The 16,071-nt window shown below is 39.5% G+C and overlaps 1 protein-coding gene across 13 annotated transcripts in view; it reads left to right on the plus strand.

Annotated features, from left to right (window-relative positions):
• WNK2 (WNK lysine deficient protein kinase 2) overlaps window positions 1-16,071 on the plus strand; it is a 121,615-nt gene that overhangs the window by 53,597 nt on the left and 51,947 nt on the right. For all 13 annotated transcript variants that reach the window (XM_076345900.1, XM_076345901.1, XM_076345905.1 and 10 more), the window contains exons 6-9: window positions 6,285-6,373; window positions 7,220-7,439; window positions 10,242-10,530; window positions 13,755-13,951. In XM_076345900.1, the coding sequence (XP_076202015.1) occupies window positions 6,285-6,373; window positions 7,220-7,439; window positions 10,242-10,530; window positions 13,755-13,951 (795 nt within the window). The remainder of the gene's footprint in view (window positions 1-6,284; window positions 6,374-7,219; window positions 7,440-10,241; window positions 10,531-13,754; window positions 13,952-16,071) is intronic.

Here is a 16,071-nt window from a genome sequence, read left to right on the forward strand (position 1 = left end):
CTGTTTTCTTCCCAGTGTGAGATGAGGTTTGGGGTTCTCACTAGAGCAGAAGGTGGCCCTGACCTTCTCGGATGGAGGGGATCAATGGTGCAGCACTCCCGAATGCTGTCACGTATTTCAGCTTGTCAGTGAGAAATTTAATTAATTTTTGATGAAACTGTTTTTTTGCACCAGAAGTGTAAACACTATTTTTAGTCTTTTGAATTGAGGGTCAATGTAATGTAAAAATGCGATTGCTGTCTAGTTTCCTGATGCTTTTATTTTAAAAATATAAAATAAAATGACTTCTCCTGCCTTGGGCTCAGCATCGTGGTGGCAACCACTGGAGGTGCTAATAGCATCTAAAGGGGTTGGAATTGCCTGCTAGTGTTTGCATCAAGCAAGCGACTGCTTGCTAGTGAAGGTACAATAACCACCTTATTCTTTAGACTGCCTCTAACCATACTTTGGATTACGCTGGGACGCACGTTCCCTCTGCTGCCCAGCACAGTCGGTGTATTACGTTGGTTTTGCCATTACAATACCTTTTTCAATTGTTTCTACTCTGTGTCCTAACACTCTATCAAACTCTTGCCTGCTAACAGGACGTAAGATACATCTGAAGTCATAGCTGTTCAAGTCATGTGCATTGGTAGTCCTTATTGGTATAGAAAATAGAAACATTACCCTTCTGAGACATTACTATTTTGTGTTAAGGTATTACGCATTATGCATGTCTGTAGCGTAAGATTATTACACTTATTTATTTCAGTGACCTTTTATTCTACCTGACCATATTTTCATGGCTTAATTGCTGCTTTAGTTTTCCACTCTTGTTTTTACATATGTGTAACTGTATGTATATAATAGTCCAGGATAAAGTGGCAGTCATCTCCCGAGCCGTTTCCCAAATGCTGAGGGGCTCATCTCTTTGCCAGATTAGACATGCTTGTTACAACTTGTCACCTCTCTCTCTGCCCTTTCAGCCTGAATTCTGGAGTGTAAACATAAAAAAAGTGGATATGTAACATGAGTAGATAATACATATTTTTCAAGCAACAGGTCCAAGCCACGTTTACTGTAGTTAACTTTGAAGTGATTTCCTGGTCAGCATATTTGCCAGTGACCTTCATTCTGATGCTATAATCTCATTTTTCATGCATAACTTGATGGTTTTTCTTAGTCGGATTTTTTTTGTGTTTAATCATTCTGCCAAGTGATTTTGATGTAGACAATAGGCATATTAAGTGATGAAACATCGGAGTCCATGACCTTCCCATGCAGCTCCAGTCCAATGTTTTCTTACTGATGCACTGCAGAATGCGCAGCAGACCAGCTGTATCTGCCGGGGGTTCATGGCGACCTCGTTGGGTTTAGCAGCACAAACCTGTGCTTTAAAACAACCCGCGTGTTTATAGTGTTTGATTTTGCATTTTAAGTTTTCATATTGTTTCTTCTTTATAAATGTATTGAATGTTTTCTCGGCATTCGCAGGCTATATTCTATATTGCTTATACAGACAGAATAAATTCTATAGCTGTAGCACAGCAACAACAGACAAATAATATTATGAACATCATTGCATTGACTTTTTGTGTGTTTCAGATATCTTCTTAGATCTGCAGATAATCTTCTTAGATTAGCATTAGGATTGAATACCATTTTGGAGTGAAATAGGGATGAGTCTATAATTGCATACAGCAGTCTCGCCACTGAATGTCGTGGAACAAGATCCTGACAAAATTGAGAACTCCTCCTCCACTTTATTGACTTCAGAGAGTGTGTGGTGGGGTGGAATTTCATTTGGAAACATGGTTTCAGCTTTTTTGGAAGAGGAGGTTTTTTCCTTTTCTGGGAACTACATGAGTCTAGAGACTACCTTCAGGTAGAAGGTGGAGTTTTAGTCCAAAGTAGACTCCATCTAGACTAGGAGGGCACCTCCTAGGTGAAAGGAAAGCCTTTAGAAAAATTACTGGCTAACATGGCTCGGACTTAACGTTGACTTGTCTGGCATACACTGTGCATCTTATAAAGCATTATGTGTTACTTCTTCAAAAGTGTGCTCTGCTGGTGGAAAAATGACAGGCAGCTACTTTTAGACCTCCGAAAAATAAGCTTCACATTTTTGCCCCCAAGGTAAAGGTTAAAATTTTAATATCCTATATGTGCCTGACTGTAGACTCAACTATCGTGTACTGGAGTGCAATGTATTTCAAATCTAATCACTTCAGAAAGAAGGTGAGGAGACTAAGTGGTGGTGGGATTCAAAGTAAATCATCCTGTTCGAGACAGAGAAATTCTGAAAAGGGAGATTATTTGATCTGCTCTCATTTTGCTCTTGGATTTTTTTTTTAATATATATATACACATTAAAAAAAAAGCATTTAAAGAATTTGTATGAAAATACCCCTAAGCACCTTATGTCAACCAGTTAGCCCTGCATTTCAGATGCAGTGGTGTTGAATTTACTTTTGTTTACAAGACGGCTGTACGGTTTTCAAACTGTCATGGATAATTCCTTAGCTTATATACTTTGAATTTTGGTGCCATGTTTCCTTGGGAATGCTCAGGAAAGACAGATGGCTTTTGTATAAATGAATGAGATGAGCCCTTTGATTGCAAATCGAAATCTGTGTTTCGCAAAAACCCCCTTCATTGTCAGGAGGCTCGTAAGCACCGGGGCGCAGCGCCATAGGGAGGGTTTGCAGCATTACGGTGAGATGGCCTTGGAGATTTTAATGAAGAGTAGGGAGCAAAAGCATGCTATAGCATATGGGCACTGAGAAAAGGCTTTGGCAAAGCAGTTCTGTTCACTACTTCACTGTGCATATTTTGTCCTTGTTTGTTTTAGTCATCTATTCATGGCTTAGCTGTTCAGTAGATTAATACAATAGATGGTTGGAGAGGAGTCAGTGTTCCTTCAAAAGATGTTGAAAGTAAAATGGTGTTTGGAGGAGCTGCTATTTTTTTTGTGGAAGTAATTTGTAAGGTCAAAAATAGGGGTCAGTCGTCAGGGGTCTTATAAGGTACTTAGGAGGTGAGGGCTCAAATTTTGTATATTAGAAATGTGTGAAATGTGTCAAATGTGTCAAAGTGGTCAAAAGGACCACTTTCAGGCAAACCAAATTTCTAGATGCCCACTATGCCCTGCCCTGCTCCTCCGTCCCAGTCACGTCAGAGTGCCAGTTGAACCATGTAAATGAAGACTGTTTGTGAATTCTGGAAAAGAAAATTAAATTGAGAGATACTGAGATATGCCTTATGCTATTCGTGTCTCTCATATGTTCAGCTTGTGTCAAGATACCCACGAAGCGCTCTGCAATTATAAAAAGCAATTGGCACGTTCCCTTGAGTGTGTTGATACGTGAGCAATATATTCCTCTAGGTAGCTGAAAGCTCTTCAGGTAGTATGGTGAAAGTTGCCTCTACTGCTTTGTTGGGGGGGGGGGGGGGGTTGCTGTTTTTTGGGGGGTTTGGGGTTTTTTTCCCCCCAGTTAAATTGATACCGATGCACGTTTGTGGGATATTTTTCAGTAAACATTAAGCTATAGCAAATGATGGTCTTTATTACCCATTCTTCCTGGTAGGTGTCACTAATCAGTGGTTTCCTATAGCAAACTGGAGCATTCAGAAATGTAGAGATTTGTCCTATTGCTTTCCATTGTGAATTACCAAAGATTTCTTCAAACTCCTTCCCATCTGAGAACACGATAGGCTCCTGTAGCTTTAGGGTGCATTAGGGTATAGAGGATTCATGCTAAAAATGTCTTTTGGTACTTTTTTGTTTTCTTTCATTTCTAATTCGGGTATCAGAGCTCTCTTAAAGAAACACTCTTGACACACTGTGGTGTGCTTTTGCTTGTTTTGAGCAAGCCTGGGCTTTGGTAGGCTGGACATTCCCTATCATTTTGACACATTTCTAATATACAAAATTTGAGCCCTCACCTCATAAGTAAGATTTAGGTTTGCTTAAGCAAATAATTCTTTTTAGTGGGTCACTGCCAGCCAGCCACGTGTACGGATTATTTTGTTTTGTTCCCACATGAATGGTTTTTTTGGATCTCGGCAGCTCTCTGCCCAGGCAAAACTGGGAAGCAGAGTCTGTATGACTGCTCCGTCATTTATTTTTTCCCAAAATTTATGAATTGCATATTTCACTCTCAAGTTTTAAGACAAAAAGGGAGTGGTTGACCTGAAATTAAATAAAAAAATAAATCCAAGTTTAAAGTCGAATCTGAGGCTTGAATGGCAACAGAATGTTAATAAAAAGATAGAAGTATAATCTGATGCTGGAATATTCAGGAATTCTCAGAGAGGTGCCAGCCCTCATTGAAATTCACCCATAAAATTTATTCAAGACTAAATTCAGTGAAGTATTTGCAGACACTTTCTGAAATACATATTTTCTTTTTTTTTTTTTTGGTCCAAGGCACTATCAGGTGAGCCAAAAGTGCACTCTTCAGGACTTCAGGCCTCCTTATCTGCCACTCCATGATCCATTATTTACTGTTCTTTTAGGGTGAAACTTTAAAAGGATTTGAATGGAGTTAACTGAATGGGATTTGGATATTTATGTGCTTAATCAGATTCTGGGTTTTTTAGATAAAGGAAATCATGTTTCCTTTTTATTCTGCTTATTGACTTCATTGGAAATACTTGGGTTCTTAAGTAATAGGGTCTAACTGCAGAATCTGTTCCCAAATGAATTTTGTCAAATTTTCATTCATATACATCTTGTTTTAGTAGATAGAGATGTTACGTGTTTTTAAAAATGAATCAATTTTTTTTGTGCTTTAAGCTGAACATCACAAAAATAAAAAGGATAACTTCTTGCGTTGCCACTCTTGTCATCTGTAGCTGAATATATGCGTGAACAGTATTCACAGGAAATCTTCTGTTGAACCGAATGGAATGAGTTACCGGTGTTACAGATGTTGGGTATCTGTTAGTTGCTCCTACGTCGTTTGGCAAGGGGAGCGGTAGGGTGGCCTCGCTGGCAATGACGGCCGTTCCTAACGGAACATCCCTCCCTCCCTTGTCTGCAGCCCGGCATCAGAAGAAAGTGTCAGCCTGGGCTTTGAAAACGCACAGCTGCACCTGTGTGTGTTAACTGCCCAGCTGTTCCGGTAATTATTTTTTTAGTATATTTTGATTATGCGTACAGAAAGATGACATAATATATAAACTGTTATTTAGCCTGAGAACTTGCATTCTACTTCTCCTACAGTCTCTCTTCATGTTGGTAAGAGATATGTTATTTTAATTAAGAGGTTAGATACGCTGAGGAGGATCATGCTGAGTTAAGATCTTGGTCCTGAAGTATTAGAAAGTAGGGAGAGATGGCCTATGACTGCCCTAGAAGTGTGCACGTGTGTCTCTTTTAAATCCTCTCCATCCTCTTAAAACAACCCCACCTAACCTGAAAGTTATTCCTGCTGCACCTACGTCAAGCCAGAGCTCCCTACGTGGAGAAGCGGATTCTGCTTCTCTGAAGTTTCCTTCTGGAATGAACAGTTGGGTTTTCTCCTTGCAAGGCCATGCTCATAGGTTAGCTGTTCCAAATCTAGAACTGAACACTATTCCCAGCAAAAATGCTAACACTTGGCAGAGATTTAACTTGATTTATAGGTGATACCTGCTCTGCCACTCGTTCCCGATGAGATTCTAACAGTGTGCTGGGGAAATGCAAGAGCAACACAGAACTGTTGGGCATATTCTCCTGTTCCCCTGATTGGTTTTGGGGTTGTTTGGGGGGATTTTTTTTGTGGGGGTGGGGGTGTTGGAGAGTGTTGGGGACATAGAAAAGCAAGAGATTTGTGGGAAACAGGAATATGGAATATTCCAAGGTATTTTTGACTAATTCTTGAAAGTGGCTATCTGAAGAAAAACATGATTATTTGTCTTTATTCATTTAGTGTTTTGAGGGTTAATGCAGAAAACAGAAAAGGAATAATTTCAGGAAAGAGTTATTTTGAAAATTTAAAATTGGCTGTTTCTTGAATATTGACTTCAGAGTCCTCAGGATACGAAGGTAAGGTTTGCAAAAGTTAGTAAAGAAAAAGGGAGGTTGGCCCTGTGTACAGCTGAGTTCCTGTACAAACTAGTGTGCTTATTTTGAAGTGCAGCGGTACTTAGAAATATGGTAGCCCTAAATCCTCAATTCAGTTTTGCATTAAGACTATCAACTTTAAAGTATTAGTTACTCCAAGGGTTGAAATGACTGTAAAATGTAAGGAAAATGTCCTTAATTAAGAGATATAATGTAATTCTTTTTCAAACTAAACTGTTTTTCTCTATCCTTTCAGGGTATAAAACCAGCAAGCTTTGAGAAAGTTACTGATCCTGAAATTAAGGAGATAATTGGGGAGTGCATTTGCAAAAATAAAGAAGAAAGGTTTGTTTCAAGTAATCAAGTTTTGTATTAAATAATGTGCATGCAGGGATTTCAAAGCTGACTGTGGATTTTTGTTCTGGCCTCTGGGTCTCCCCTGTGGAGGAGAAAATGCAGAATGGAAATACAAATATAAATGATTGCCCGCTTTCCTGCCATATAATGTCAGGATAATTGAATAAATGCCGTTGCTGTGTCTCTCAACCGCTCAGCTTCAAAGAATAAGGTCAGAAAGCATTATGGTGGACATGTGAGCCTAGCGTATTCTAGCACATTCTGGCCCATTCAGGACGTTCTGCGTGGAGCATCGAGTGTGGCGGAGGTCAACCACGAATGTGACATGGTAGATTCACCACAAGCTGTTATGGCAGATTCCGTTGTCTCTGGATATGGAAACAAATTGTGCCTTGTTTTCCAGCTTTGGTTTTAAAACCTAATCTTCTTATACTGGCCTCTCCTAGATGAGTGTGTCTACTGTCCAGTATTTCATAACTTTCACAAATACAGTTTTCGGGGACCTCAACTGACTACCTAGGGGTAACCTCTTTTTTAGTACTCTCGAAGCTCAGATACTCAAGAAAAGTTGAGCAAAGCTATAACCTGCATTTCTGTACATGCTTATGCCGTATGAATATTGCTGAAGCTTTGTGAAATGGGAAACATCATTTTTTCAGCAGTCCTCAGTAACACTGGAAATATTATGTCTGTTTTCTAAGAACACAAATTTGTTACGGATGAACACCAAACATACTGTAAATGTTTTTGCCTTTAACAGCAGTTTCTTGTCACAAACCTCTTTGAAATTCCTTAAGACTTGCAGTATTTGAATGTTCTTTATATCCATTGCAGATATGAAATTAAAGATTTATTAAGCCATGCCTTTTTTGCTGAAGATACTGGGGTAAGAGTGGAACTTGCAGAAGAAGACCATGGTAGGAAATCCTCTATTGCCTTAAGACTCTGGGTAGAAGATCCTAAGAAACTGAAAGGAAAACCCAAAGATAATGGAGCCATTGAGTTTACTTTTGATCTGGAGAAGGAAACTCCTGATGATGTTGCACAAGAAATGGTAAAATAAACTTCTCCTGACAAAAATGTGTGTATATATATGTAAAGTAGTGCATAAATCTCAAAAGGACAGCAGGAACGAGCCTGGTAAAGTAACTTCCACTTAAACCATTCCAGGTGTCTAGTTTAAGCAGTTTGCATTGATTTTAAAATGAATGCTGCCAGAAAGGGGTAAACAGGGAAGAACTAATAACTGAAAAATAGCGTTTACCGAGTGTGAAAACAGATGCATGAAATGGCATTTCAAATAGCTTAGGGACCATAGAGGTCTCTTCTACTTTTATATTTTGAAAACTCTTTTGCCAATTTCTGTTAGCTGTTGAACGCCTTTAAATTTGTTTGGAATCTGTTTAGTTTCGGAGAGCAGCTTGAAATAAGTTAGAGTTCAAAAGTTCAATCACAAAATATTCTGCACTGAATTCTTCAAAACACTTCTTTCCATCTTTTCTGTCGGTGTTACTTAGGAAGAATGTAGGTGAGGAAAGTCTGTGGTCAGCCACTCTATTGCCAAACATAAATAGGAAACTAGATTCAAGCCCACTGCACAGAGTTAGGAATAAGCTTTGGATTTTTTAACATATAAGTTTAACTTGGTGAATTTCTGTATCTTATTAACTTGTGGGGTTTTGTTAGAAAAAAGCTATTTTGTGTTCCAGTTTCACTATATAGTCCTTGAACTCATGTTTTAATGATGTCTTTACTGCAGTTGTTTAGGTTTTCTAACGTCGTGGAGACATAGAATCAGTAAGCACTGAGTCAAGGGTCTGAATTTTCTTGTGCTTGCAGAAATGTTCCTATTGTAATCTAAATCCCAAGAGATCCCATTTAATGATGTTGTCATCACCACTCCTGTTCTGCTTAGGAGGCACTCATTTTGGTAATGTTGCCTTACTATGCTTGGACTCATCACCATGTACTCAAAATTTAGTGGGAGAAATTCAGGCTCCTCTGTCTTCTTGTCGTTAGTTTGCAGTAGGTGAAATATTTTTTGAGCAATGCATTATTACAGAACTCATTTCATTTAAAAGTTGCTCTGGTACGGTTACTTGCTGTTATATTTTGCATTTAAATATTTATGGAAATATTTGGAATTTTGAAGTTCTGTAGGTTACTGGCCCATAGTTGTGATATTTTGTTTTGAAGAGGAAATAATTCTCATAAAAAGTATATTTAAAAGGATCACTCCCAAACTACTGTGCTACTATACCCTTTCCCAAATAACTTTAAAATGTGTGTGTTACTCTATTACATTAGTAGTTACCCAAGTGACTGCATGTGAAATGCTTTCAAACTTGAGGCTGTTGGGGGGGTGGGCAAAGGGGGGACATTTATTCCTAAATGTCTTTTTCTAGCCCTTATGAATTATGGAACACCAAAGCCGTGTGCTTTCATCAATTTGTGTTGCTTTATGTGCTGTGGAAGAGAATAATGCAGGAGACCTTTTGAGTACAGGGAATTATTTATCGTTGTTGATGGGGTTTCAGTAGTCAGGCGTTCCAGCCTGTCCAAATGATGTGGGCAGAAGGAGCTTGAAACGTTCTGGTGGGTTTGCAACCTGAAGTTACCTTTCACAACCAGTGGGTACTGTAAAATAATATGTCTTCATTAAACTTTAACCATTCTCTATATAGAGATGTAGGAATAAGAATTGTTTAAAAAAAAAAAAAATTTGTTAATGTGGCAGGTTTTCAGTGCCTTCCCATTAAGCTTTGTCTGAAGAATCTACTGGGCACATTAGTACCATACAAGGTTCTCTGGACCTGTGTGGTTCTTGAGTAATTCCCTTCTGTTAGCATTTGCTGGATCATCGGTTCAGGAATGTCAGTAAGGTCTGAGGGCATAGGCAGTGGAAAATACCCATATCCATCTGCAGCTGTATTTTAAGCTGCTTTGCACCTATTAATTTTAAACAGCGGAAATCTAAGCCGTAAAACTGTCTTGTGTTTGGGCAAGAGCAAAGAAGGAAACCCTCTAGATTTCCTCCCTGTATATAAGTGCTTCCAAATCTATAGAATATGCATGTTAAGAATGTAGGGAGAGCAGGCAAATCTCTGGTAGGTCATTATTAAACAAAAATTCATACCCTATGCTGTAGGAGATTATGCAACCAAATAGCACAGAGATGAATTTCCATTTTTATCTGTTGAGCAGTTGAATTCTGAGAAAGCCTGGTCCCCTTTTCAGGCAAACGTGAACAGTCTGCATTTGACTCAGTGATAGGTTTTTTCTTTGTAAAAGTCAATCAATACTGACTGACTTCACCATTTAAGAGAAGTTAATTTGAGACGAAATTCTGTTAACATCTTTTCCTTCGTGACTTGCTGTGATATCAAGCACAGCAATTTGGGAAACTCTGTGTACTAGAAAGGTTAAGGCAATAAATTCTGATTTAGGGGTAGTATGGTTTACTCCAGTTGCATTGTTCAAAGAGCATTCTTCAAAGATTTTTTTTTTTTTCCTCTTTTGACTATTCTGTTAGTCTTTCAAAAAAAAAAAAAGGGAACCCATTTGCACTTTTCTTCTTCTCAATGGATGTTAACTGGTGAATAAATTGACCCAATATATATTCAGGTCTTATAAATTACATATTGTTGTTTTAAAATGCATTAGGGATAGAAGTTTTATTCAAAAACCCATCAAGCTCTTGAGTTCTTGTTCTTGTGAGGAATAAATATGTAATTTATGTTATTTCAAACTGATGTTTTCTCTGTTAGGAAGAGATTCAAGTAATACGTGTGTGTGCACACGTGTGCATGCACACGTGTGCGCACATAATCTTGCTAAGTTTGTGCCTCCTCTGTAGATTGACTCTGGATTTTTTCATGAAAATGATCTCAAGATAGTTGCGAAGTCGATACGTGACAGAGTAGCATTAATACTATGGAGAAGAGAGAGAATTTGGCCTAGGATGCAGTCAGAGGAACGTCGGGACTCTGAATGCCTGGAGAAGTTGAAGACACCGCATGCTCAGCAGGTCCAGGTCACCTACCTTTCTCACACTGGTCACCATGTCCTGTCGGAGTCGGAGGAGCCTGAGGCGGACCAGCATCCCTTTCAGCAAAACCTGCCCACCAGCGTCACGTCTGTTGCATGTAAGTCTCGTGTTGGTTTTGTGTGCACGTGGTGATGAATGTCTGAGGGTAAAAATCAACGACAATTTGAGCTCAGCGGTGAGTTGAGCTGCTGTGCATGTTTTTGCATGCTCAAAGAACACAATTGTCTCGGACAGATGCATAACAACTTTGAAAGAAATAGTTTCAAGAAAAACTATATTATATAGAGATAGCTCCTCCTTCAGTAGCAATAAATGCAGAAAGCATAATATATTTGTAAATGGAAAAGCAAGAAGACCTGCTGCTAGACACAAAAAAATACATGTTTTCTGTGCCAGGTGGTGGGATCAACACTAAGTTTGTGCGAAACACGATTTCAGAGCCTGCAGAAGTTGAATTGGCACCAATTGGTTAGAGTGACTGGTGGCTTTTTCAAATGATGTTGACAATGTGGAGATGTTTATTCAAAAGCAGACCTTGCTGAAACCAAAGCGCTGCGGTTTCTTGTGTTTTGTGACTTACTCTTGATGGCTTGCGTCAAGTTTTTTGTGAAGCTGTGCAAAGGTCTACAGCAGAAAAAAAACCAAACCATCTTTAAATGTTACATGATGTAATTCAAGATTTCCCTGTTTTGTGGGAAATATCAACTGTGGTTTGGTCACGCGTGTTGGGAGCACCAGACCTTGTGGGTTGTCGCTGTAATTATTACTGGGGTCCTTGGGTCATGATGCAGGTGCTCTCCGTGTTCCTCCAGGCTCTCTATTTTGTCCTGAGCTCATGACCTTGAAGCAAGGGGGTGGTTTGATCTTCGTTACGACAGGTCAGAGTAGGTTGGTGGCCCTCATTCGTCCAGGCCCTGGAAGCTTCAAGCCGATGATTTGCCAACTCTACATTCAGCTGGGGGCTGAATCAAGAGCGATCATGGGGCTGTTTCAAGACAGGAGGATTTACATCTCCTGTTTTAATTCCAAGCACTGATTTTGGTCTATCTCTGAATAAGAAACTACCTGGCTTTGCTTGCAGAGCTTGTTGGTTGTTTGTTTTATTTCTGAGCATCAGACTTAATCTCCAGCAAACAGCAAGGCATGAGGAAGTAGTGTTTTTATTTCCCTGAAGTAACTTGTCCCTGTCTCTGTCCCCTAAAATCAACCTTTGTTACCAAGTCAAGCTCTGGTATTGAAATCTTAATCTATTTATGCTTTTAAACATCTTGAAGGAAATGTTGCCAGATATTTTGAGCTTGGAAGATTTGAAATTTTATGAGAGTTCTCTTTTTTTTTTTCCCCCTAGCCAGTTTTTCTGATAAAATCTGATGTACATATTTTGCTACTGAACTATTATCATAATGTTTCTGTTTTACTGCTCTGGACTTTTATGTAAGCATATTTATATTAAAGATGCATTATCTTTAGCAAAGAGACAGCTGCCGCTTTAATTCAGGTATTGTATAAATTGTTATACAGAGGTCTGCTTTGAATACTAAAATAACCCAGCACGCCTCTGCAAGAAAACAAGCCTTTACAAGATATGAGAAATGACCATATTTGCATAACGCTCAGAATATTGCAGTATTTACAAAGCTTTTTTGTCTGAAGCTAAATGGATCTCATTTCATTTTTTTTGCATCATATACTTATTTCATGCTATCTAATTCCTTTGAGAAACACCGTAATTATGACTGTTTTTTTTTCCAGTGGTACAATGAGGCTACTTGTGCTTCCCATGGTTCTGTTGGACATGAGTTGGCAGAATTTTATAATAAATATAAACCCCCCCAGTTTATTTCCTACTCCTCCTCAACTTTTAACCAATACTTGGTATTATTTGACAATTCGCTATCAGATGTCTTTGAATGTTTTCTTAGTGATGTTAGGCCTAAGACCTCTATAAATTACTGTTCTACCAATTAATATAATAATCTGCGGTCAAATGTAAAAATGGAAATTAATAACTTAATGTGTGTAATGCATGTTCTATAAAAATCTGAGACTGACTCACAGCTTTTACTTTAGCACTCTACCGTCATACTCTTTCTTCTTTTTTTTTTTCCCCTCCTTTGAGGTCTTAAGTAATTGTTTGTAATAAAATGGAAGTGTGTATGCGGCAGAAATCTCTGCCTTCTTAGACTAGGGCCATGTTGACTCTTTTTAGAAATGAGCTGAATAAATATAGAGGGGAGTTTAATTTTGCAAAAAAACAGTTGGGAGAATAGTTTGTGAGTACTGAGGAGAAATCATCTCTGGTGCTATTAAAAAAATAATTTGTTATTTAAAAGCCAAATAAGTAAAATCTTATTTGGAATATGGAAAAAAGAGAAGATGGAAAGTGTCAGAAAAATAAATAGCATTTAAACTGAGCTGTAACTTAAGCCCTTTTTTTGTAACTGTTAGTTTTCTTTCAGTTTTGAATTTTAAATCTCTCTTACAAGCTATTTGTCTTTTGGATGCTTACAGCTACGGTCTTGATTGTCTCATTTCATTTCTCAAATGAAGAAAACAGTAGCTTATGCTCAAGAAGAACTGGGCACCTGTACTTTGCAGGCTTCGAAAGTCATGAAAAGACATTTTAAAACCAGTAATCCTCAGTGGTACAGTTAAAAGATCTGTTTCCGTTTGAGGAAAGATACGATGCTTGCCCAGTACCCAGAGCTGTGCAATTCTGCAGGTTAGCTGGGCAAACACTCTACATCATGAGAAACTCCGGCAGAGCTCTGAATGGTACTCCTAAATCACTGCAAACCTGCAAATTATTTTGTTATCTGTTCTTCATCTTGAGGTATTGCTGTATACTTAAGTATGGTATGATTCGCTGAACTAATAAAGCGTACAATATAAAGAATTCTGTAATTTTCAGTGCTACTAATAAAAAAGGTGTTAAAGTCAGTACAGCCCTGGGAGATCTAACTCTAAAAGACTCCATGACCTGTTACGAACATTACAACTGGGGGCTTCCTTTCCTTTCATCCTACAAAATCTATAAACGTCTGCAATTCTTAATGTCAACCTTATGCCCTTTAAAGGAAATATCAATGTACCTAAAATATCGTCGTGCACAGAAATCCATGGGGATGGTTTTTGGCTTAAGAGAAGCAGTATGCGCTTTTTGTAGAAAATAACGTTTGTGTTGCATAATTTATTTATATAATGGAAAGGGCTAGGGTAGTAAAAATGCTAATTATGTAAACCAATGTTGACCTTGCTCTAAAATCATTACTTGAACGTTTGGAGTTGTTGAGCTTTTAATAAAAACTATTGTTCTTTCAGCTGACAGCACATTTGACAGTGGCCAGGGGTCCACTGTTTATTCAGACTCCCAAAGCAGCCAGCAGAGCGTCATCTACTCGTCTCTGCCTGATCCAGGACCTCCTGCTATCCAACGGGTGTATAGCCCACCTCTGAGCGAGAGCCAGGCTGTGCCCCATAGCCTTCAGCAGCTGGGGCACTACCAGCAGCCCTCAGGAGTAAGTCCAAAGCTTTTCAGAATCATTCTGTATCCTAGATCATACTTAATGGCTCATTTATGCTCTTGTTTTCAGTAGGTGTGGATTCCAGGGCTTGCTTCGTATATTCCTCGCTCAGCTCTACCAATGGTGACTTGCTTAGTAATGCATTTCTAGTTGATCTGAAATGTGCGCTTAGTAGATGGTGTCTGGCTAGCTACATTTGCCATTCTGAAGAAATGCTTCACTGGCAGCTGTCACACCTCCAGTAAAAAAGCTTATCAATCCGTTGTCACTGAACTACATTAGTAGCTTTGCAATTACTAGTTTTAAACTCATGCACGTGTTTGAGAACTGTTTTGTTTGCTCACTGTCAATATAGCCACACATTATTGTTCCTTCATTTGTTCAAGAGCCTCTTGGGTCTGATGTTTCTTCCAGTTGTGACAAAAGTCACACGTGCAGTCGCTGCCTCTCTGGCTCTGGGTTTGGATTTAATCTTGCACAGAGATGGCAACGTACGTCCATTACTGAGGCTCCAAAATCAGGCACTGGTAGCCCAGTCGGACATTCATGCTTGCTCCCGTTTTCATGCTGTTATGACCTTGACTGAAAGCAATTAATGGAACTACTGGTGCAAGAACAAACACATGCGAGTGAACATAAATCTTCAGGCGCTTCCAGTGAGAGGCACAACATGAGCACGTTGTGTCCTTCAGAAGCTGTGGCAGCACCGTGTTCCAGTTCCAGCCTGCACCCACTACACAGGGCAGGCAGTGCTCGTGCTGCTTTTCGCCGCCACGGTGACCCCGTTGTGGCTTTGACTCCAAACGCAACGTCCCTTCCCCAAGAACCGCGAGAGGAAAACGTGTATCTGCAGACTAGAGAAGAGGCAGCAGGCGCATCGCCTCGTGGCATTGGGGACCTCCGCACACCCTGCGGAGCTAATGGTCTCTCAGCAGCCTCGTCAGACATGCCTAGCCTGTTTATGTCAGTCTGGCCAATATCAAAACGTGTCAGAAGTCTTGATGCCTGTTGAAAACGCTTGCTCCCCCAGTAGCCAACTCCCAGAAAACTCAGTGTCTCAACCTCTCCTGCAAATCAGCAGGCCATGGGGCAGGAGTTTAGAGCTGCCTCTGTTACGTGAATCTTTACAATACATAATTAGCCAAAAGACCAGTTCTTCTCCTGTGAGATCTGCAAGGGTTGCAGAAAACGGTCTGCCTTCTGAATCCTGCGATGGCGGACAAGCCAGCGTGCCTGGATGGTCCCAGCCCTGTTGTAAAGTGTGCGCTGGCAGAACACCACTGGCAGAGAGCAAGTTGGTGACTGCAGCTCCCCCGAGCAATGGAAGAAACCTGCCTAGTAAAAATGATAGTAATGATGTGGTAGGTTAACTTTTTTTTTGTTTCATCCTATTTGACTTAAGAGAAGAAAAAATAAAATCCAGGACCAATGGTTTTTTCCTGCTTGATCCAGATTTACCCTACGTACTTGGGAAGTGCATAATTTCCCTGGTTTTACCTTATATTTTCCAAAATGCCTGCAAGAAGTTATGAACTGTACTTTGTGAATGCATTGAAACGTGACTCCTGAAGGAAAAAAATTCATCCTTGGCATCTGTAGCCAGCTCCCTCCACCGTGGAAACCACCTTTCCTGTGTGCATACGTCTCCTGGGACGCATCCTTCCTCGTCTCCTGTTCACCTGAAGCACTACCTTAACAACTCTTAACTACGACACTCAAAAGGCACATCTTGAGCAGAATTTTTTTTATTAAATTGAGCTGTGCAGCACACTCTCTTAGAGCAGACTCATTCTTTCCATTGATAGGTTTCAGTAATTTTAACCTAAATGCATTACTTTTTTCGTGATTGAGGGTTTGGCAAGATAATAACTTTTATTCACGAGCAAAATATTTCTCCTAGCCTTTCATTTTCTGATGGGGGTTTCCATATTTTTTTTTCTTCCTGCGATAACCTAAGTAAAAAGTTCCAAGGTTTGAAAATCTCGGCAAAGACAGGAAGCAAAAGTCTGACTCAAAACCTTCCATTTTCCAAGAAAAAAAAACAAATCACCATTTATCTGGGAGATTATTTACGAAGATAACAAGCACATAACTGGAGCTGTAGTAGGTTTTTG

Source organism: Aptenodytes patagonicus, chromosome 8, assembly GCF_965638725.1.
Source record: "Aptenodytes patagonicus chromosome 8, bAptPat1.pri.cur, whole genome shotgun sequence".
NCBI classification, from domain to species: Eukaryota; Metazoa; Chordata; class Aves; order Sphenisciformes; family Spheniscidae; genus Aptenodytes; species Aptenodytes patagonicus.